The sequence below is a fragment of the Bidens hawaiensis genome, unplaced genomic scaffold, assembly GCF_021521415.1.
Source record: "Bidens hawaiensis isolate Kalapana, Puna unplaced genomic scaffold, B.hawaiensis_p1.1 tig00020322_1, whole genome shotgun sequence".
NCBI lineage: Eukaryota > Viridiplantae > Streptophyta > Magnoliopsida > Asterales > Asteraceae > Bidens > Bidens hawaiensis.
This window is the reverse complement of record NW_027493088.1, coordinates 82,138-106,959: the sequence shown is the minus strand read 5'-3', so window position 1 is coordinate 106,959 and position 24,822 is coordinate 82,138. Positions and strand designations below refer to the sequence as shown.

At 38.6% G+C, this 24,822-nt stretch overlaps 2 protein-coding genes across 2 annotated transcripts; one reads left to right on the top strand and one right to left on the bottom strand.

The window, feature by feature from the left end:
• The first annotated feature begins 594 nt into the window (after nt 1-594).
• LOC143560307 (putative aminotransferase TAT2) lies at nt 595-6,203 on the top strand. Its single transcript, XM_077048636.1, has 8 exons — nt 595-725; nt 3,725-3,997; nt 4,610-4,949; nt 5,048-5,266; nt 5,342-5,401; nt 5,506-5,661; nt 5,738-5,831; nt 5,929-6,203. The coding sequence occupies exons 2-8, from the start codon at nt 3,753-3,755 to the stop codon at nt 6,057-6,059; spliced, it is 1,245 nt and encodes a 414-aa protein (XP_076904751.1). The 5' UTR covers nt 595-725; nt 3,725-3,752; the 3' UTR covers nt 6,060-6,203.
• Nucleotides 6,204-6,419: 216 nt separating this feature from the next.
• On the bottom strand, nt 6,420-19,094 carry LOC143560308 (uncharacterized protein At4g28440-like). Its single transcript, XM_077048637.1, has 3 exons — nt 18,881-19,094; nt 18,370-18,381; nt 6,420-6,681 (listed from the first exon to the last, which is right to left on the bottom strand). The coding sequence occupies exons 1-3, from the start codon at nt 19,092-19,094 to the stop codon at nt 6,494-6,496; spliced, it is 414 nt and encodes a 137-aa protein (XP_076904752.1). The 3' UTR covers nt 6,420-6,493.
• Nucleotides 19,095-24,822: the final 5,728 nt, after the last annotated feature.

The window sequence follows — 24,822 nt, the reverse complement described above, 5'->3', positions numbered from 1 at the left end:
TTAAATCTTATTTTAACACTTTTAAATCAAATACCTCCATGATTTTTAAACGTTAATAACTTTTTCATATACAAATATTTTTTTAAAAACATTATACCATAAAAACGAGTATATTTTTATCTTTAATTTAAGTATGATATTGTCATAGTTTTTTTCAGTTAAAAAAAATACATTTTATTTATGTGTGTTTCAGCCTGGTTTTGATAATTTTAAATTAAATCGTGAGCCAAACATTTTGTAACAGTTTTTTTTTGTCGTCGAAAACCAAGACAAAACCTTTGAAAGTTGAAAACAACCGGCCAAAAGTTACAGAAAAAAAATCAACCGTCAAATCAAAAGATGAACGATTTTACGGTTTCATACCGAACAATAAACACCCATAAACTTATTACGTAGTTTGCGTTTCCCGCTACATGGCGCGGGCACCCGTCTAGTTAGATAAATGTATATAAGTTGAAACAAGAAAAAAGAGAGATAAATTAGCAAGTTAGAGACGTGGACATGTGCGGTGAGTCATCATGGTCGATTTGGAGGGATCAAACGTTATCCAATCATTCCTAAATCCCATGCCGTCTTGGGTTTATCTTTTACAACTATTTTAAACCTCCCTCTATCTCTCTATATATAAAGACAATCCAATGTAGTTCCATACATACATACATTCATCATTTTATTTGTACGACACGAGTCGAGTCGAGTCGGACAGGTCAAAAGTCGTCAATATTGTAAGCTCCCTTTCTTTTCCTTAGCATAATCACCTTAGCATAATCACGTAGCGGTCCAGTTTCGGTTGTACCTCGTTCCATCCTAAACCGAACCCGAGAACCGACACGAGGTTGGCTATATGCATTTATAGCAAATGGTAAATTTCAAAAATTCAGGCCCATATGTATGATAATAAATTAATTATCGTTGGCCGAATTTCGGTTCCGGTACGGTTCGAGCCCGAAACCATTATACATCAATCAATGCACAATAGACAATATTAATTCTAGAGATGGTACTATTGTTGTTATCATTATTATATATAATAAACTAGGTTAGTATCCCGTGTGATACACGGGTTGGATAGATAATATTTTGTTTTTAATAAATGACTATAAAGATTTTATAAAGTCAAATAAATTACAAATTACAAAAGAAAAAAAGAATCATGCTAAAGTTAAAAAAATTTAAAAAAAGAATATCATTAGTCAAATATTTTGATTTATACATAGTATAAAAAACAAATGTATTAACATGTTTTTCATGTAAAGTCTTTCAGGGTACATCACAACCCTAAAGAAATTTGATCCTACTGAAAAAGTTTGTACAAGTGTATGCTATTAACATTAAATTATATATGTTTGATTTACAAACAAAATATGAGAAACTACCAAAAAGATGATCAGATGATTATGATAAAATGGACAACCCAATACAATCTTAACAAAATAGTTACTCATGCTAAACTATGAAATACATATGATTATCCATAAATGAATACATATACTTATTTTACTTATATACTCTTTACAAGAAATAATGTACGTCAACTTTGCAGATAAGTTAGTTACACAAATAAGAAGTAATACATAGATCTCTAACACCGTTTCGTTTATGATATAAAAAGACAAAATATTACATTGTTCATCAATTATATCAACAAAGTAGACATATTCTACAAATGTATTAGTGCTCATAAGCGTAACATTTACATCAAATTTATTAAGTTTGTAAAAGTCTGATAAACTTTTTCCCCAATTTGAAAATTACATAGGAACCCTATGGGTTCAAATATCCATTGATATAAGCAAATGTAACATAATCATCATTATAAACACATATATAGTGATAGAAATTAGAAAATACTATTTAACAAATTCAACAGTATTGTAAACAATTTAAGACGTTAACCTAGTTTTTCATAAAATCAACCAAAATCAAACATGCAAACAAATCGTAAACCTTAGACGTTTATTATCGAGTTTTGGAGAAATCATGAAAGTATTTATAGATAAATCGACATAACTAAGATTTGATAGATGGAATAGCTTGAGATTATGTGATTGATTTTTGATTACCTATATAAAATTTCAAACTGTAAATTGATAGATGAAATTGTTTGAGATTATGTGTATGATATCATTAAGGGAGAAAGTTAATTGCGTCATATATGATTTAAGGAGTCACGAAAAGTCAGCATGTGAGTTATAAATTATATGAAAATTAATATAATTTTTTTATAACAAAAGGTTTGTTACGGCATACCCATTTACCAATTTTGATTATTTTTGTAAGAAAAAGAGTTTTAATGATTGAAAATAAAAACTTGCAAAATGACACAAACACAAATATAGACATATATAAATGCTACACCATTATTATTAGTTATTATTATTAATTACTAAATAATTAATTTATAAATGGAGGGACATATTTAAAGAAAGAGTTAGTTACGAAATCATTTACCAATTTTAGTTATCCTTTTATAATTTAAATAAAGAAAAAAAAAGTATTAATGATTGAACAAAAATTTGCCGTACAATTAGGTGTCAAGTGGCACAAATAAGTTTTTATTTTTTATAAGAGTAGATTAGGAGTTTGGCGTCCCAAGTGACCTCATTGGTCCACTTTGCGACACCAAATTGGTTATTTTTTGGTTTTGTTTTAAAATTTGATTTTTAAACATTTATTCGTGTAGACAAGCCCCCGTAACTCCTGGGACCATCAACGCTCGGGTTTTACCAACAATCGTGTTTTTCTAATTTTTTTGTTATAGTTTCGGTAGCGTATCGAACGTAACCGAATCCGACTGAATTCGTGTTGACTCAGTTTCTCAATGCACATGACCGACAACGCTCAGGTTTATCAACGTCAAGGTTTAACGAAAGCCAAATGAATGCCAATTTTGTTTTTGTTTTATCAGTCTTTGTTTTGTTTTAGTTCATGTATCGTAACGAACGTGACAGAAACCGATCGAATTCGAATAGACTCACTACATAGTTCTGGTACCGTAACGAAAACCAACCGATAATCGATTTGGTTTTTCGTTTTTGCTTTAGTTCTGGTACCATAATGAACGTGACGGAAATCGACCGAATTTGTATACGCTCACCGTCTCAACGCCCGGGAACAACATCAGTCGGGTTTTACAAATGCTTGAGTTTTACGGACCGAGACCACCCTGTTGGCGCACCTTAACTTTTCTAACTTTTTTGTTTTAATTCTAGAACAAAAGCGCAAGTAACTAAAACCGACCGAATTCATGTCGACTTACCGCTTCAACACTTAGGACCAACAATGCTTTGGTTTTACCGCAGTCTAGTTTTACCAACCTGCCCCGGCGCAACCAAAACACTAGTTTGATACAATTGACGTGTATAAGTCTATAACATAAAAACCTTTATTTTTTCCTCCACATATGTAATTTAAACATTTTTTAATTTTCTATTCATAGAATCATGAAAACCTCAAATATTATATCATATTATCAACCACAAACATAGTTACAATCATAGGTTAATAAACCGATATTATGTGGGCATGAAGCTTTACACGGTTACACCACACAAGAGAATATACAAAAACACCATCTCTCCTAAACTGAGAGCACTATTTAACATTCAGTGCGTCCCATTGACAAACTTCCAAAATTGTTCAGGCCCAACTGGCCCACTGGGTCTGCATATAGAATTATACATGTGCCCCCATGCATGCATAACATATCATACTTTTATTGCAGAGACTAGCGTGCCTCTGTCTCTGTGAAAATGGAAAATGGGAACAAGAGCATGAACACACCAACAAATGTGACAATAAAGGGTATTCTTGGTACTTTAATGGCAAGTATTGATGAAGATAAGAAGAAGAACTTAATCTCTTTAGGGATGGGAGACCCAACTGCTTATTCTTGCTTCACTACCAATACTGTTGTTCAAGATTCCGTGGTTCAAACTCTTGAATCCCAAAGATTCAATGGCTATTCACCTACTGTTGGTCTCCCACAAACAAGAAAGTAAGTATTTTCCCCCTTTTGTTTTTGTAATTTCGGGCTGTGAACGAGCCGAGCTGAGCCAGGTTGGGCTTGGGATCGAACTTAAAGGAGTCAAGCTTGGCTCATACAAAGCTCGAGCCGCCTCGTAATTTTTATAAAAAAAAAATTTACACGTGACATATAAAAAACAAAAAGAAAATATTCTTTTAACAGAGACAATATTAAATTTATAAACTAGAGATGTATAAGATTATATGCATTATTTTTATTTTTTTTTAATCTTGAGGCAGATTAAAAATATTATATGGTTTATATTTTTTCTTTGTTTTTTAAGGTTTTTATATGCTATTATTATTATTATTGTATATTAAATCTGGGGTTTAATTTAAATAAGCCAAAATGCGAGCCAACTAGCCGGTTATCGAACGTGCAGAGCCAACCGTGGCACTGGCTCGTTTCGTTTACAAACTGGGCCGGCCGGCTTGTTTACAAACGGTTTTTTTTTTTTCAAGCCACGAGCTTTTTGAACACCCCTGCTCCAATTAGACACCCTTCACAATCCAGCGTTGACTTTTTAGTCAACAAGTTCAAAATTGAGATGGAACTTAGTGTTGTTCTTTATGGTGTTATCAGGGCAATAGCTGAATATTTATCCATAAACCTTCCATACAAATTATCAGAAGATGATGTGTTTATAACAGCAGGGTGCACACAAGCTATAGAAGTTGCAGTATCAATTCTAGCTAAACCGAACGCAAACATATTAGTTCCAAAACCAGGGTTTCCAATTTACGAGCTTTGTGCAGCTTTTAGAAATGTGGAAATCCGACATTATGACCTTCTTCCTAATAAAGGCTGGGAGGTTGACCTTGCAGCCGTTGATGCATTGACCGATCACAATACTGTTGCTATTGTAGTAATAAACCCCGGGAATCCTTGTGGAAATGTATATAGTTATCAACATCTTAAAAAGGTAACAAACATACACACACAGACACGCAACAGACTCACATAACGTGCTAATTAAGGGATTATTATTATTACTATTATTATTATTATTATTATTGCTAGATTGCTGAAACTGCAAAGAGGCACAAGATTCTAGTTGTAGCAGATGAAGTTTACGGGCATTTAGCGTTTGGGGAAAACCCGTTTGTGCCTATGGGTGTTTTTGGGTCCATGGTTCCGGTCCTAACGCTTGGTTCATTGTCAAAAAGATGGTTAGTGCCTGGTTGGAGGCTCGGGTGGTTTGTTACTACTGATCCTAATGGAATCTTCAAGAATGCAAAGGTATAAACTTTCTATAATCCCAAAACACTAGCAACATATATACTGAATTCCAACTATCTTTTTATTGTTTTATAGACTGTTGAGCGGTTAAAGAAGTACTTTGATATATGCGGCGGTCCAGCTACCTTTATACAGGTTCTAATTCCATAATTCTGTATAAACTATAAAGTCACCTAATTTCTATTTTCAAAAAGTGGCAATTCATAAAACAAAAATATTTAAAAAAAATGACGCTTCAGGCGGCTGTTCCTCGCATCTTGGAGGATACAAAGGAGGTGTTTTTTACAAGAACTTTATGCACACTAAAGCAAACTTCAGATATTTGTTTCAAGAAAATTAAGGAGATTCCGTGTTTTACATGCCCGCAAAAACCTCAGGGAGCTATGGCTGTTATGGTAAGAATTTGGCTGATTCGGTTAAAATCTTTAAATTCGACGCGAAATCATGTTAAAAAGTTGTTTCTTTATGTAGGTGAAACTGAATGTTTCTTTACTTAAAGATATTATTGATGATATTGACTTCTGTTTCAAGCTAGCAAAAGAAGAAACTGTAATCCTTCTACCAGGTGATAAGCATAAGCACACAAACTAAAACTCTATCAAGATTGCATTAAAGATTTGTGCAATAAGCTTACGTATATGTATATCTTTTTGGTTTTGCAGGTCTTACAGTGGGTCTAAAAAACTGGGTTCGTATCACTTTTGCTGCAGAACCATCTTCTCTTGAAGAAGCTCTTGATAGAGTTAAATCTTTCTATCAAAGGCATTCCCGTCAACAAAACGGTTTAAACTAATACATTATAATTCAAACGACACGCCTTTGTTTAGTATATAGCCAGTAGATGTAACTATAAATCATATTCAGATGTAACGTATTCATGTTATTCTATCGATTATAAGCATATAAGTGTTCCTGGCTTCCAAATGTGTGTTTCATGTGTGCAAAAAAAGTATAAAATATGGCCCCTAAGTCTTTGAGTTCAAATTTCAAACCAGAAATAACATAATAACAAAACAACAGGAAGCAGTAAAGAAAGATGAGAACAATGAAGGTATTATAATCATATAATATATAATCAAAACAGCCAAAGCATTCTCCCAAGTGCAAAAATAACCAGCATAATATTTTTTTATATAAAAGCAATACGACCCGTATTTCTAATCGAATACTAAATCAGGCTACCAGCATAATTAAACAATAATAAACACCAACTGAACAATAAATTACCTAATCATCAATCTTTACTAGCTCATATTCCACAGTAGAAAGATTGTTGTCCTCTTTGACTTCAAATGTAGCAGAATCAGTTACCTCAACACGACCCCACTTGTCCACCACAAGCCTCATCGAGCCTTTAAACATGTCGATTTTTCCATTTCGAATGATGACAGTGGTACCAGGTTTCATGAGATCAACTGCAAAGGATAATAAGCAAAAGATGTTTACATGGTTTCAGTTTTTATTTTGTATCCCCAATTGCTTCTATCTAATAGTTGTAATTATAATCTTTCAACTAAAGGCAATAAAATACAGCTTATGTGGCCCATACAAGTCAAAACATTTGAGGTAGTAACAAGCAACTAAAGACATCATGAAAATATAATTAAAAAGTTTCAATAAAGGGATCCATCAACATTACTGTGGGGGATCCGTACTACTTCGTAATGCTCGGATAATTTGCGAGTCGTGAAACACGTTCAGATCGAAATAATTCGGTGGTTCTCCCGAATTCTTCAATTGGATAAAACTCAAAATCTGAGAAGAACAAGTATGTGTGTGTGAATTTCGTGAACCGGATATTTCAAGAGAGATGACCAAATCACAAGGAATGCGCATTTGCAGAACTCGGCGCGAAAACTGCCAAAATTTAAAAATTTTTAAACGCATTAAAATGCACCCTGTTTGGACAATGAATTTCATAAACTTTAATTTGTAACGAACTTTTAATGAAACTCTGAAATTAACGGCCAAGACCCCAGCCAAAGACTTTGCCTCTTTAACCCACCCATTGCTTACGGGTTTCGTCCCTAAGGGTGGTTGTTGTGGTTAGTGGCGGACCCAGGAATTATTTTCTTGGGGGGCGACATTGTAGTTTAACACTAATTTTAAGGGGGGCTATCGGGATTTTCACATACAAATAACACTAAAAAAAATTTAGGTGGGCGGCCGCCCCCCTTACCCATAACATAGGTCCGCCAATGGTTGTGGTTGGGTTAATTAAAGTGTCATGTCATGCAAGTGGGGCTTTAACTAACCCACGCATTAATTCGTGCGTTATGGTTTAACTAGACATTAAATAAAAAAAGAAAAAGAAAAGAAAACGCATGATTGGTTATAGGGGGTGGCCCCACCGTTTCTCTCTTTTAGCACTTGTTATTGTGTTACCCTGTGCCCGGACCCCTTTTGACGCCTAGCCTTTAACAAGCCGGCATTAAGCGTCAGCACCTGCGTTGCAGCCCCACGTCAAGTATGTGACAATCGTCAATTTCAGGTTAACTCCGTTAACTCAACTCCGTCAATTCAAACTTAAGATCACTGAATCTGTAACGCACACCTCATTACATTTAAACTAGGGTTTAGATGACGCTTAACACTTACTACATGTGTAGTCTTTCGGGAATTGCACCGAAACGCAAACGATTGGTGAATAAACGAAAAACGTCAAAACAATAATTATGTGATAATTATGTGTTAGACTTATGTGTTATGTGATAACATAGTATAAAACGCTAACTCAAGATGCAAACTAGTTAGTTAAGCTAGATAAGTAATACTTAGAAGTGGAGGGGCCAAAGTGTAACATAGTATTCTATAAATAATACTAATAATAAAACCCTAACTTATTATTCCCTCCCCACACCAAATCCCGATCGGAACTTTCCCTCCCCCTCACGGCTGCCGTCCCCTATACACACACATACAACCATCAATTCAAGCTTTTGATTGAAGAATTAGGTGCTAGGAAGGTATAATCGATTATCCTATACATCCTTATTACTTGATTTTGATGTTTAATGGGTTAATTGAAAACCCTAATGAGCCGATTTTAGGTGTGTATGAAGTTAATATGATTGTTGTTGATTTGATGATGATTTGATAACTAGATTGGATATTGTTACATGTTAATTGCTTGTGTCTTTGATTTGAGTTCAAACAAAAACCCTAATCATGTATGTAATGTGTAATTGATGTGCATGGATAGTGTTTATGGAGTCTAGAGTGTTATATGAATGCATGATAGTTCATAGATAGTTAATATGTTGAGTTTGGATGCAAACAGTTTCTGGACAGAATGTGTTATTGATGTTTAAGTGACTGTAACGAAGTGTAAATGTGAAAATTGGTTGAGATTATTGATACTACAGTAAACTAGGTTGAGTCTAGTTTCTAAAGAATATAAACTTGTAATTTTTGGACAAGTAGAAGTTAACTTTTATGATTTTACAAAAACGTTGTGCAAAGCTGAGCTGTTAGACCTGCTGTTAGGTTGTGTTGTAAATGTTATATCTCATGAACTACGAGACCAATTGGGTTGGTTCCGCTTCTGGAAGTTGACTCATTGAGTTAGGAACCTAACCCAAGTGGTCTTGCATTTATTGGATTTTTCGTTTAACGGGAATTTCAAATAAAATTCTGTTGCGCATGAATTTGACTGTTATGAGTTTGCTGTGATGATTTGATGATTGTGAGAAAACTATGTGGAATAAAAATATAATAAAATATGTTCTGGAAACCTAAGACATATGTGCTTCTGTGATGATTTTTGGTAAATTAATTGAGATGCTATGATCGGTGGAATAGTACATTCTTTCAAGTAGAATTTCTGTTTTGGTGAAACTAGCTGCTGAGTTTTGTAAAAATGCATGAAACATGATACTTGCTATATAATTGTTGTGTTTTGACCAAAATTGCCCTTGCGGGGAATAATTGCTAATTGATTGTCATGATTTGACCAAATTGCCCTCGTGGGGAATAATGACTAGTTAATTGTTAATTGTTGACCAAAATGCCCTTACGGGGAGTAATTGCTAGTGATGTACTTTATGAATACATGACACGTATATAATCGCTTACACATGTAATGTATCACAAATACGCTGGTTAAAGTCACACACGATTCACAAACGAGACACGAAACATGTTATGTGCATAGGTATTATGTGCCGGGTCTAGAGACTCGATAATATTCCGACACTTAGAAAAATCTCTTTGTTGTTTTAGAACGCTAGAGAGAGTTTTTCTGTGACGCGCATCTTGGTGATTTAATTTGGGAATTTCTTCGCAAACAGTGAGTTTCACTTTCCCCTTTTAAACTTTTTAAACGCTTTTCACTTGGGGGAGATAACATACTCCGAAACGCATTTAAGATTTTGTTAATATAGATTATATATCACTTGTAAAGACTAAGTGGCAAACGCGTTAACTAAAAGTCCTTCATTCACATCGAGCCGTTTAATATTGGGAATAGCGGGTCATTGTTGAGTAGTACTACTGGGTTTGACAAACCCCACCCAACGCTAAACTCGACTGGAGGTCGAGTGGGTGTAATCTTGGCTAAACACATACCATGGTCTGGATGACCTGGTGGCAAGGCAAATGATAAACAGTCAGCTTCGGTGTCGAACACTTAGTGATACTTGTTTTATAGGCTAGCTACCTATAGATATATAATTGACATAACACTATCTGGTAACGCAAAACGCTGTAACGCAAAACGCTGTAACGCAAAACGCTTAACGCAACACGCTGAACGCAAACGCTAATCGCTTTATTTTTATATTAACTTGTGAACTCACCAACCTTGTGTTGACACTTTTAGTATGTTATTCTCAGGTAGCCGAGGCGGGCGCGCGGTTTAGGAACATGCATTGCTTGAAAACGCTTTTGTTATGCAAACTTATTTTTAACGGTTATTATTGGTTTTAAGTCGTCCTGCGTGACGCAACTTTTGGATAAAGGTTTTTACGCTTCCGCAATTTAATTACTCGTAAACGTTTTCATGGTTTTGAAACTTTGTTTTATGGTTTGATTATAACTGATGATTCCGATCCTGTTAGTTCACACCTTCTGACGGTAAAACTCCGTTAGTGGATTTTGAGGGTGTGAGAGATTGGTATCAAAGCCATTGGTTATAGCGAACTAGAAGCTGCATGCATACTAGACTATAACCGCGACGACCCATTAGTTATAATGATACGCACTGCATATGTTTGTGTAGTCTTTGTTATCTTATCTCTTTACCTCTTTCACTCATACGCCCGCATACACGGCTTACCTGTAAGGATGTCGACGCCATCGTCGTCATCATCCGACCCGATGTCTCACGCCCCTGGAAAGGAACCGCATCTTCCCAACTCATCGCCACCCCATGTAGTCCCGGAACTCGAAGCTCCTGCACCAAAGAGGTATCGCTTATCCGGAGGCATGTACGAAAACGAAGTTAGCTGGGATTGGTACCCTAATATGATCAGACGTATGATCTATCGTGAACAAGTTCCCCCGTTACCTCACCCGAACCACCCTGCTTATCCCAACACCCTACCACCCATAACCGAACCTGTAGAGCGAGTTCTCGCAGCCGTTGTTTCATGCTTGGAGCGTGACGTGGGTTACATGCGCTATACGAGAGCGAATGTTTTCGGACTGTTAAAGGACGGAACTGAGACTAAGGAGGAGATTGCCCGCATGGCAGCGGCAATGAAGGAAATGCAAGAGGCTAGTGATCAACAGATGAAGATTATGAGAAAGATGCAAGCCGAGATGATAGACTTGCAAGAGCAACTCCAAGTAGCAAGGACCCGAACCGAGATAGCTCTAGAGCGTTGCGATGTCTTACAAATGCAACTTGCTCAGAACGCAGCCGAAGCTGAGGCAGAGCCTGAGGCAGAGCCTGAGGCAGATCCCGAAGAGGAGCCTGAAGGGGAAACCGAGGAAAATCCCGAGAAGGAACCGGAGGAAGAACCGGCTGAGCCAGAGGCACACTCGGACGTGTCCTCAGGCGACGACATCTCGGGATGATAATACCTAGATGGCTGGAAGAAACGCCGGACACGGACGTGGTAACATCAACTTGACTGCAGCTGAACTCCAAACTCTGCTGAACGACCATGCAGAGGCCGCTTTAGCCGCACACGTTCAGAATCAAGCTGGAGGTCCAAGTGGAACGTGTACCTTCAAGAACTACCTTGACTGCAAGCCCAGTACGTTTAAGGGCACTGAGGGAGCTATAGGCTTCCTGCGTTGGGCTGAGAAGGCCGAGTCGGTATTTGAGATGTGTAATTGTCCCCCGGCCAGTAGGGTCAAATTCGCTGCTGGAACACTTGAGGATTCTGCCCTCACTTGGTGGAATTCAAACGTGCAGATACTTGGGTTGGAACTAGCTAACGCTATGAACTGGGAGGAGTTCAAAAACATGATGCGAGAGGAGTACTGTCCGAGAGAGGAGATTTCGAAGTTAGAGTCAGAATTTTGGTCACTGAAGATGGTGGGCTCATAAATCGAAGCCTACACTACCCGTTCCCACGAGTTAGCTGTGATGTGTCCGCAGATGGTGGATCCGCCGAGTAAGAGGATTGAAATGTACATTGATGGGTTAGCACCGCAGATTCAGGGCATGGTGACGTCTTCCAGACCAGCCACGATTCAACAAGCGATCCGTTTAGCTCACAAACTGACGGATCAAGCTGTGACCCAAGGTGCGTTACCACCTAGGGGTTCAAACACTAAAGCCCGTGACAACCCGAGTCATGACAACAACAGCAACAGCAACCCGAGCAGCGGAAAGAGAAAGTTTGACAACACCAGGTCTTCATCCTCGAGCCTCCCACCGCAGCAACACTACCGTAAGCCCGAATTCACTCGGAGCTTTAACAATCAGAATCACAACAACAATAACAACGGTAGCGGGCAAGGTTCAAGCGGATATGCTGGGAAATATCCGAAGTACAATAGGTGCAACTATCATCATGTTGGCCCGTGTGACCGTGTCAAGTGTCAAAGATGCGGGAAGATGGGTCACCAGGCGAAGGAATGTAGAGGAGACCTTGCGGCAAAGGGTGCTCCTAAACCACCTATGACGACGATGGGATGTTTTGAGTGTGGTCAAGAGGGCCATTTTAAGAAAGATTGTCCCAAGCTGAAACAGAACGACAACAATGGAGGTAATGGAAGTGGCAGTAGTGGTGGAAGCAATGGCAAAGGAAGAGCTTTTGTAATTGGGTCGGGTCAAGCCCGCAATGATCCGTACGTGGTGACTGGTAAGTTCCCTGTGAACGATTGTTTTGCTTCTGTATTGTTTGACACTGGAGCTGATAGGAGTTTTGTGTCGAAAGCCTTTAGCCAACTCTTAGACTTAACTCCAACTCCGTTAGTGGATTTTGAGGGTGTGACAGATTGGTATCAGAGCTAAGTTTCCTGTTGAATTAGCTGACGGTAAGACAATAGTAACGACTCATGTACTTGCGGGATGTAAGTTAAGACTGTCAGGTCATGTCTTTGATATCGACCTTATTCCTTTTACGCTTAGTAGTTTCGATGTCGTGGTCGGTATGGACTGGTTGTCCGAGAACAGAGCGGAAATTATATGTCACGACAAGATAGTTCACATTACTACCCCTTCCGGCGAGATCATTTCAGTCCGAGGTGAGAGAAGCGGCATGACCACCAGCGTCATTTCCCTTATGAAGGCGCAGAAGTATCTACGAAAGGGTCATCCGGCAATTTTGGCGCAGATTGTTGAGAAACCCGCGGAGGAGAAACGAATTGAAGATATACCTGTTGTGCGAGAGTTTCCGGAAGTTTTCCCGGAGGATTTGCCTGGACTCCCTCCTATACGACAAGTCGAATTCCAAATCGAGTTGACACCCGGTGCAGCACCCATAGCACGAGCCCCGTATCGGCTCGCACCGGCGGAGCTTCAGGAATTGTCCACTCAGTTGCAAGATTTGTTGGATAAGGGTTTTATCCGACCTAGCTCATCACCATGGGGAGCCCCTGTCTTATTTGTCAGAAAGAAGGACGGGACTTTTCGAATGTGTATCGACTACCGGGAGTTGAACAAGGTGACGGTCAAGAACCGTTATCCTTTACCCCGAATTGATGATTTGTTTGACCAGCTTCAAGGATCGAGTTACTACTCGAAGATCGATCTGCGATCTGGTTATCACCAACTAAGAGTGCGCGAAGAAGATATCTCAAAGACGGCTTTCAGAACACGGTATGGTCATTACGAGTTTTCGGTTATGCCTTTTGGACTAACCAACGCACCAGCCGTATTTATGGATCTCATGAATCGAGTATGCAAGGCGTACCTCGACAAGTTTGTGATTGTTTTCATCGATGATATTCTCGTCTACTCCAAGAACGAGGCTGACCACGAAGAGCACTTAAGGGTAATTCTGGAATTATTGAAGAAGGAACAACTGTATGCTAAACTCTCGAAATGTGAGTTTTGGCTTCGTGAGGTTCACTTTTTAGGACATGTGATCAACGAGAATGGTATCCATGTCGATCCCGGTAAGGTAGAGGCCATCAAAAACTTGGAAGCACCTAAGACTCCGACTGAGGTGCGGCAATTCCTAGGACTGGCCGGCTACTACCGGCGTTTCATCGAGGGATTTTCAAAGATTGCTCAACCCCTCACCGCTTTGACTCACAAAGGCACTAAGTACAATTGGGGTGACGCGCAAGAATCCGCTTTTCAACTGTTGAAAACCAAACTCTGCAGCGCCCCTATTCTAGCCCTCCCCGAGGGAACGGAAAATTTTGAGGTATACTATGACGCATCAATACAAGGTCTCGGTTGTGTGCTGATGCAACTCGAGAAGGTTATAGCTTACGCTTCTCGACAACTACGGGTTCACGAGAAGAACTACACGACCCACGATTTGGATCTCGGAGCTGTGGTGTTTGCCCTTAAGATATGGAGGCATTACTTGTACGGTACCAAGTTTACCATTTACACCGACCACAAGAGTCTCAAGCATATCTACGATCAGAAGGAGCTGAACATGCGACAGCGTCGTTGGGTCGAGCTGCTTAAGGATTATGATTGTGCCATCAAGTATCACCCTGGCAAGGCCAATGTAGTGGCCGACGCTCTCAGCAGAAAAGAAACAGATAAACCCAGACGAGTGCGAGCATTGCAACTCACGATTCATGCCGGCTTACCCGATCAGATTCACGATGCGCAACTTGAAGCTTTGAAGGATGATAATCTTCCATCAGAACTCATGCGGGGCATGAACAAGCAACTTGAAACCAGATCGGACGGGGTCCGATATTTTGAGATCCGGATTTGGGTTCCACGATACGGAGAGTTGAGAACTCTAGTGATGGACGAAGCTCACAAGTCCCGATATTCTATCCACCCTGGCTCAGATAAAATGTATCATGATTTAAAGGCACTTTACTGGTGGCCGAACATGAAAGCCGACATTACCACCTACGTGAGCAAATGCTTGACTTGTGCCAGAGTCAAGATAGAATACCAGAAACCATCTGGTCTACTGCAACAACCGGAACTTCCAATGTGGAAATGGGAACACATCTCAATGGATTTTATCACGGGTTTACCTAAGACACCGACGGGATGCGATACCATCCGGGTGATTGTTGACCGGTTGACTAAGTCTGCACACTTCTTAGCGATTAAGGAATCGGACAAAATGGAAAGACTGACTCGTGTTTACATGAAGGAAGTAGTGTCTAGACACGGAGTGCCTGTCTCAATCATTTCTGATCGAGATTCTCGTTTCACTTCGCACTTTTGGAAGTCGCTGCAAAGCGCACTAGGCACCCGTCTTGATATGAGCACAGCATACCATCCTCAGACGGATGGGCAAAGTGAACGAACTATTCAGACCCTGGAGGATATGTTGCGTGCATGCGTATTGGATTTCGGAAAAAGTTGGGAACCTCACTTACCTTTGGTAGAGTTTTCGTATAATAACAACTACCACGCAAGTATAAAAGCAGCGCCGTTTGAAGCGCTGTACGGACGGAAGTGTCGATCATCACTCTGCTGGGCAGAGGTGGGTGACAGCCAAATCACTGGTCCAGAACTGGTACTCGAAACTTCGGAAAAGATTGTTCAAATCCGAAATCGCATGGCAGCAGCACGAGATCGCCAAAAGAGTTACGCCGACAAGCGCCGGAAACCTCTCGAATTTCAAGTGAACGATCGAGTGTTACTCAAAGTCTCACCTTGGAAAGGTGTGGTTCGCTTTGGTAAGCGAAACAAACTCAACCCACGGTATGTTGGTCCTTACCGGATAACTGAGCGCATTGGTCCGATGGCGTACCGACTGGACCTACCAACGGAACTCAGTGGCGTACACAATGTATTCCACGTATCCAATTTGAAGAAATGCTTATCTGATGAAACCCAAGTAGTCCCTTTGGAGGAACTGCAAGTTGATGAACAGTTACGTTTCATTGAGGAACCGGTAGAGGTTTTGGATTGGGAAACCAAAACGCTCAAGCACAACAAAATTCCAATTGTTAAGGTTCGTTGGAACTCGAGACGTGGACCGGAGTTCACGTGGGAACGCGAGGATCAAATGATGAAAAAGTATCCTCACCTTTTTGAAGGGCTAACCAAACACCGAAAACCGCGAAACCCGGCAAACCGTCAGAAATCACCGGAGGTATGAATTAAATTTCGGGACGAAATTTCTTTCTACTAGGGGATGTTATGACAAACTGAAAATTTTTCTTACTTTTTCAGACACTCATCACGACTTGACTCAAATTTTCGGGACGAAAATTCTTTAACATGGGAATGATGTGACAATCGTCAATTTCAGGTTAACTCCGTTAACTCAACTCCGTCAATTCAAACTTAAGATAACTGAATCTGTAACGCACACCTCATTACATTTAAACTAGGGTTTAAATGACGCTTAACACTTACTACATGTGTAGTCTTTCGGGAATTGCACCGAAACGCAAACGATTGGTGAATAAACGAAAAACGTCAAAACAATAATTATGTGATAATTATGTGTTAGACTTACGTGTTATGTGATAACATAGTATAAAACGCTAACTCAAGATGCAAACTAGTTAGTTAAGCTAGATAAGTAATACTTAGAAGTGGAGGGGCCAAAGTGTAACATAGTATTCTATAAATAATACTAATAATAAAACCCTAACTTATTATTCCCTCCCCACACCAAATCCCGATCGGAACTTCCCCCCCCCCCCCCTCACTGCTGCCGTCCCCTATACACACACATACAACCATCAATTCAAGCTTTTGATTGAAGAATTAGGTGCTAGGAAGGTATAATCGATTATCCTATACATCCTTATTACTTGATTTTGATGTTTAATGGGTTAATTGAAAACCCTAATGAGCCGATTTTAGGTGTGTATGAAGTTAATATGATTGTTGTTGATTTGATGATGATTTGATAACTAGATTGGATATTGTTACATGTTAATTGCTTGTGTCTTTGATTTGAGTTCAAACAAAAACCCTAATCATGTATGTAATGTGTAATTGATGTGCATGGATAGTGTTTATGGAGTCTAGAGTGTTATATGAATGCATGATAGTTCATAGATAGTTAATATGTTGAGTTTGGATGCAAACAGTTTCTGGACAGAATGTGTTATTGATGTTTAAGTGACTGTAACGAAGTGTAAATGTGAAAATTGGTTGAGATTATTGATACTACAGTAAACTAGGTTGAGTCTAGTTTCTAAAGAATATAAACTTGTAATTTTTGGACAAGTAGAAGTTAACTTTTATGATTTTACAAAAACGTTGTGCAAAGCTGAGCTGTTAGACCTGCTGTTAGGTTGTGTTGTAAATGTTATATCTCATGAACTACGAGACCAATTGGGTTGGTTCCGCTTCTGGAAGTTGACTCATTGAGTTAGGAACCTAACCCAAGTGGTCTTGCATTTATTGGATTTTTCGTTTAACGGGAATTTCAAATAAAATTCTGTTGCGCATGAATTTGACTGTTATGAGTTTGCTGTGATGATTTGATGATTGTGAGAAAACTATGTGGAATAAAAATATAATAAAATATGTTCTGGAAACCTAAGACATATGTGCTTCTGTGATGATTTTTGGTAAATTAATTGAGATGCTATGATCGGTGGAATAGTACATTCTTTCAAGTAGAATTTCTGTCTTGGTGAAACTAGCTGCTGAGTTTTGTAAAAATGCATGAAACATGATACTTGCTATATAATTGTTATGTTTTGACCAAAATTGCCCTTGCGGGGAATAATTGCTAATTGATTGTCATGATTTGACCAAATTGCCCTCGTGGGGAATAATGACTAGTTAATTGTTAATTGTTGACCAAAATGCCCTTACGGGGAGTAATTGCTAGTGATGTACTTTATGAATACATGACACGCATATAATCGCTTACACATGTAATGTATCACAAATACAATTGTTAAAGTCACACACGATTCACAAACGAGACACGAAACATGTTATGTGCATAGGTATTATGTGCCGGGTCTAGAGACTCGATAATATTCCGACACTTAGAAAAATCTCTTTGTTGTTTTAGAACGCTAGAGAGAGTTTTTCTGTGACGCGCATCTTGGTGATTTAATTTGGGAATTTCTTCGCAAACAGTGAGTTTCACTTTCCCCTTTTAAACTTTTTAAACGCTTTTCACTTGGGGGAGATAACATACTCCGAAACGCATTTAAGATTTTGTTAATATAGATTATATATCACTTGTAAAGACTAAGTGGCAAACGCGTTAACTAAAAGTCCTTCATTCACATCGAGCCGTTTAATATTGGGAATAGCGGGTCATTGTTGAGTAGTACTACTGGGTTTGACAAACCCCACCCAACGCTAAACTCGACTGGAGGTCGAGTGGGTGTAATCTTGGCTAAACACATACCATGGTCTGGATGACCTGGTGGCAAGGCAAATGATAAACAGTCAGCTTCGGTGTCGAACACTTAGTGATACTTGTTTTATAGGCTAGTTACCTATAGATATATAATTGACATAACACTATCTGGTAACGCAAAACGCTGTAACGCAAAACGCTTAACGCAACACGCTGAACGCAAACGCTAATCGCTTTATTTTTATATTAACTTGTGAACTCACCAACCTTGTGTTGACACTTTTAGTATGTTATTCTCAGGTAGCCGAGGCGGGCGCGCGGTTTAGGAACATGCATTGCTTGAAAACGCTTTTGTTATGCAAACTTATTTTTAACGGTTATTATTGGTTTTAAGTCGTCCTGCGTGACGCAACTTTTGGATAAAGGTTTTTACGCTTCCGCAATTTAATTACTCGTAAACGTTTTCATGGTTTTGAAACTTTGTTTTATGGTTTGATTATAACTGATGATTCCGATCCTGTTAGTTCACACCCTCTGACGGTAAAACTCCGTTAGTGGATTTTGAGGGTGTGACAAAGTAGCCTAAGAACCAACGAGGTTCTAGAATTTTAATCCAGAAGATAATAATAAACTCAAACAAGCGTGCCCCACACCTTATGACTTGTTTGACGAATAATATTATTATAATACACATTCCGCAACAACAAATCAATCCAGTTACACTAAAATATCTTACAGACGCCAACTAACATTAAATACTTTCTAGGGTTTCAAAAACACAAAAAAAAAACGATATAGCCGGTTTGATCACCGACAAGGCATTCAGCAATGCGGACGTTACGTCCCTTCTGCACCAGCATTTCCGAACTAACGACCTTCACAACAACCGTCAGACCGTCCGTTTCCGGTTTAAGGTCATCCACCTTGATGAATACCAGTTTTCGAAGCCCCGGTTTGGCCGATCCTTGAGCCTGTGAGTTGGTGGCGACCATTGAACAAGATTCAGATGTCAATTGAAGAACCACGGTTTGATCGGACCTGTTGTTGCCCAGTGGTGTTGGTCTAAGTGATGATGATGTAATGCATATTTGAGAGTTTCGTATTCAAGTGCATAAATTAATGTAACAATTTTTTCTCGTATGTTCGTTGTTTGGTTTGAAATCGATTAAATAAAATACGGAACTTGACCGAATTATAAACTCGATTTTTATGTTTGGTTCGATCATCCGGGCGTCCGGGTTTTACTATTACTAGGCGTTCAGGCCGGTTCGTTTCTCCCAAAACTGGAGATAACCTTGTACGGAGGACTAGACAATTATCTGTTTGTTGGTTATTAAAAAAATTGAAAAAATAAATAAATGTAATCCGGTTCATTTTTCAATTTGATGAAATGAGATAACTGATATATAAGTTTCGTCATATAATGCAACCCGATTTAATAATAAATAATGGTAAAATAAATTAAACCGAATAAGAAAGTTATTTGGTTTACTCGGTGGAAACTAAAAACCAAATCCGGTTCTGTATTAACTGAATTTGATTCAATCAATTTTTGGTTTTGACTGAAAAATCGTTAAACAAACAACCCAAAAACTAAATAGATGACAACCTAGTAAAGTTTAAATTTGGTTTGTTAACATGATGCCTTTTAAATGTTGCAAAAATAAACGCTAATTGGATTTGTTATAAATTCGTTAGATAATAAGTTTAACATTAATATAAACTTGTATGTAGGATTGGTCCGTACAAAGGTGCAATAGCCTATTAGCAACATCTAATATACATATGTGATAATTAGACGGGTGTCCGCGCGATGCAGCGTGTGTTTGAATATGTCATTGGTTTGGTTAAAACCTTGAAATCGTTTAAATCGGTCATTGGTTTGACTTCTTTTTTCTTTTTATTTTTTACTTTCGGTTTGTTGGTCGATTTCAAAAATCAAAAGTTTCAAAACGTAGTGAACGGTTGGTTCACGGTTTATATCGGCAACCGGTCATATGAAACCAGAAAAGACAATAAATTAACCTAATTGCAATATGATTCCTTTTGTAATCTTAGTTGTTATTATTTCACGTCCTAAATCTTCCATTAATATTTACTATTTATGTGGCTAAGGTTATCATTTTTTATTTATGATCATTTTAAGTATCATATTATGTTGGTTTTTAGTTAAAATTGATGGTACATTTAAATTATTAATTATTTTAAAATAAATTTATTATTAAAGTTTAAACTGTGAAACCAAACTGAAACCAGGCCGTTAGTAACGATTCGGTTTCAACTTTCAATGGTTCAGTTTGGTTTTGGACGACAAAAAATCAATATTAACGGTTGGATTCACAAGTTTAACTTAAAAACCATCAAAACGGCACTGAACACCCCTACGTAACATACTAATTTATTTAAAATGACAAAAATTATAACAATATCATATCCAAATTAAAGAGAATAGAATGATCGTTTTTATGGTGTAATTTTTTTTATATAAATATTAACGTTTGAAAAGGTTATAGTCATTTAAAAATCATGGGTGAGAAGTTAGTTTACAACTTAAATTAAAAACATAATATGATTAAAGATGAGTGACCAAACTTGTAAGTTGAATGAATTGGTGTTTAAAAGACAACTTTAGTCTTACTAACATATGTACCTCATGCTTTAAGTGTTGTAAATTACTTAAAAATGAGTGTCTTAATTTACCCTTGTTTGGTGTGTTATATATAGTATAGATAGACACGTATATATATATATATATATACATTACAAAGTTATGAACAAAGTGGTAGCAATCGATAACCACAAGTACTATTAGTAACAATTATTAGTAACTTTCAACAAAATCGATCGGATGAACGTGTATAGTAAGCCTAAATGGGAATTGTTAATAATCATATATTCATATTCAATTAGAATAAAATTTTGAGATACATGCACAAAGATATGGGATTAGCTAAGCATGGGGACGCTGCACCCCTCCAAATTGACAAGTCTCTTTAATTCAACACACGCTATGAACGTCAGTGGCTAAATGGTGGGTCTATGAGTCTATCACCATTTTTTATTATGAAACTAGAATAGATAGCATTAGTTCTTAATATTATTACTACAGTTTTAAGTTTATTATGATATAATATTTTAAGCACAGATTGATTGGTAATTGGATAAGGATTGGTGACTAAAATACTTAACTAAGATAAGTGTAGGGTCTTATCCACGTGAAACCCATGCTCTAACTCCAAGCTTAATCGTCTATGATTTCTTAACAATATAAACATGCTCATGTAGTCTAAATTATTATTATTATTATTATTATTATTATTATTACTTTTTTCAAATGAATATAAATAGTTAGCAATTATATCAAACTCAACTGTGGTCTTCAATTTTTATATGTTACGTATACTATTTAAAAAAATGGCGTTGTGGTTTTTTCATGGAGGAATAGCTCCAGTAAATATTTGCATTAAAGTTGATTTTCTTTAAAACGTCGATTCTATTAACGAAATAATCAAAACGCCAACATAATATTGCGCTAAATAAGAGTACAAGACAAAAGAAAAACAAACCTATCATATCATATATCGACAAGGACGTATAAAACATGAAGCATGAGGCTCACACCAACCAAACCTATCATTTCATTTGTGCTTCTAGATCGATGACTAATCCACAAGAACACGTGAGATATGTCCTCAATCACTTTCGATTGCGAAATTCTGGATTTTCAAGAGCCATGAGGATTTGAGACACCAACAATCACCCCCGAAAAGTTGTTGAGCAGATGAGATCCTTGGTTTGTCCTAGCCACGCTACATGAACGCCTGATTCCATATATCTTTAGCATATGAACAGTGATCGCGAAGTTAACTACTAAGGGAATTATATTCTACATTAGTCTCTAGACAAAGCATGTGACTTTAAAAGGAATCCATTTGAATCATATAAACTTGATCATCACATTGTGAACCACAAACCCAATTGGTCTTCTGTCCATCCTCGTTCGTCTTCAACGTTTTTGGAGATGCGATTGTCTATATTTCATGTCTTCATTGAGCCTTTTCTTCTTCCAACTCCACACATAGGAGTATAGGACTGTGACGTCTACTTACGTATCAATATGCTATACGAAACTAAGCAATCTTTAGATATTCCCGGATCATATGATTTTGAGAACATGCTTTTGAAAGCCTATTTACCAAACAATGCATCCTTCCAAAACCCCGTTCTACTCCCATTCCCATTATATGTCGTCTTCTTATAGAACATTGTCAATTTTGCCGGTATTAAACCAAGGTGATCCCTAGTTATATTTTCTCACCGTAAAATCAGAAAACCAAAATTTTCAACTTATGAATAACATGTTTTTATGAAACTTAATTTGTGTTAATTAAGTAGAAGCGTTTGATAAAACGTCCAACTAAGCTAGCAACTACTCGTGTCAAGCTAGTAGTCAATAACTATTTAAACATGTTCACATAATATGTTTTTCCTTATCAAATTTTATAGCAGTGGTAAACAATTATAAAAAACAAACTGAAATCGCCTTCAAAATGCCATACGGAAATTATACCAAAAACCCTATATTACATTCAAAATCCCAAAATATTCATTAACTGAAGAAACACTAACCAGACCCCGGGCAGATTACTGGTAACCTGGGGGTTAGATAGATGTTTCCCACGAGGGGTTAGACCCAGAGAAGATGGTTCTTCTGATAACCTGCAAAACAGACACCGTGAGCTTGTCACTGAGAAGGGGGGGGGGGTTCCTCCTTGTGACCACCCTCCGGCGTGAGAATCAGACTAGATTGCTCTTTAAATATAAGTGTATATTAAGAGATTGCTAGAGCAGATATCAGGTATAATATGATGATACAAGATAAGATAAGATGGTCATACCATTTGTGGTATTTATAGCCGAAGGTAGGTTTCCAAGGAGGTGTGGCCGGCTGCAACAGTGTTCCTGTTCCACCAACAGTGGCCTACGCACGTGCCCTGCTGGTAGTTGGTGGGTAGGCAGCGGCTGATAGTGACCAGGCCTGCTGTGTACTATTCCTTTTCCACCAACTGCCGGCTACGCACGTGGTATGGCAGTAGTTGGTGAGTAGGCAGCGGCTAATAGTGACATACAGTACAGGAGCATGCTGCTCGCCATACTGTTGTCAATAAGCTGTCGTATCTTTAGTCAGATCTTTTTCCCATACCTCGTCAGGTACAGTACAGAAGATCTTCCCGTATCGTACGGACTGGCTTACTTAGCGGGAGTATTCCCCCTCCCGCCCTTGTGCGGGATTGTTCCCGGCTTTGCTCATTCCTTCAGGTGACACTGAATGATTGAGAGCTAAGTGCCTTGTGCGTGTAGCCTTGCTGCGCGGGTGGCCTTCCCTGATGGCTTGTATCCGAAGCTGCGGGAACAGGCGGAGTCCTTCACAATCGGGAGGCATTTCCTGCGGGAACAGCTTGCGTACTGCGCGTAAGGACGTCACGTCTCTGAGCATGGTTGGTCCTGCGGATCCAGTTGGTTTCTGCGCAGACGTCCCTCTTCAAGGTGAGTCTTGCGGGTCCAACTGGGCTCTGCTGGGACCTACCTCTTCAAGTCCCCCCAGTCCAATGTTCTTCTCATGAGTGTTTAATAAAGTGAGGTGAACTTTTGGACTTAAGCAAAGGGTTTTGAAAAGGGTTTTTTAAGGTTTTCCATGGGGATTCCTCCCGCGGAAATCCTTGTCACTTGCAGAAATTCCCGAGTTTCCTGCTTGGTCTTTGGGTATGATGCGGGTAGGTCTGTAACCTCCTCGCAAGTCAGGAGCGTTGAGTCCCACTTGTGTGGATTCTCCGTGAGGTTTTGGTAGTTTTGAACATAGTGATCAATTATGTTAAAACCACCAATTCCATCCTGGAGCTTCAAACAACGTAGTTCTCGACGTTCCCGCTATGCGTGGATGTTATTTCCGTTTCCGCAAGCATTGCCCAGAAGATCCTTCTTGGTTTCAATTCCCAGCGGAGCGCTAGGTACGTGAAGGGTTTTGCCTTAACACTGTACCCGCGCTCGTCTTACGGTTACTTTACTTCCAAGGTATTCCTGGCGTCAATTCCCTGCGGGTGCTAGGTATGTGAAGGGTTTTGCCTTAACACTGTACCCGCACCCGTCTTATAGTTACTTGGTTGCCGAGGTATACTTGGCTTCAATTCCCTGCGGGTGCTAGGTATGTGAAGGGTTTTGCCTTAACACTGTACCCGCATCCGTCTTACGGTTACTTGGTTGCCAAGGTTTACTTGGCTTCAATTCCCTGCGGGTGCTAGGTATGTGAAGGGTTTTGCCTTAACACTGTACCCGCATCCGTCTTACGGTTACTTGTTTGCCAAGGTTTACTTGGCTTCAATTCCCTGCGGGTGCTAGGTATGTGAAGGGTTTTGCCTTAACACTGTACCCGCATCCGTCTTACGGTTACTTGGTTGCCAAGGTTTACTTGGCTTCAATTCCCTGCGGGTGCTAGGTATGTGAAGGGTTTTGCCTTAACACTGTACCCGCATCCGTCTTACGGTTACTTGTTTGCCAAGGTAATGGGTATTTTCCCGCTTACTTTTTTATCTTTTTGAATTTTGAATTTTGAAATTCGAAGAGTTGGTGGAAAGATAAGAACAGTCCAAAACTCTGAAACGTCGTGCGACGGTTTCTTCTGACCGTGTCAGGTCGTGCAGGAAGTTATGGTGACGTGACAGT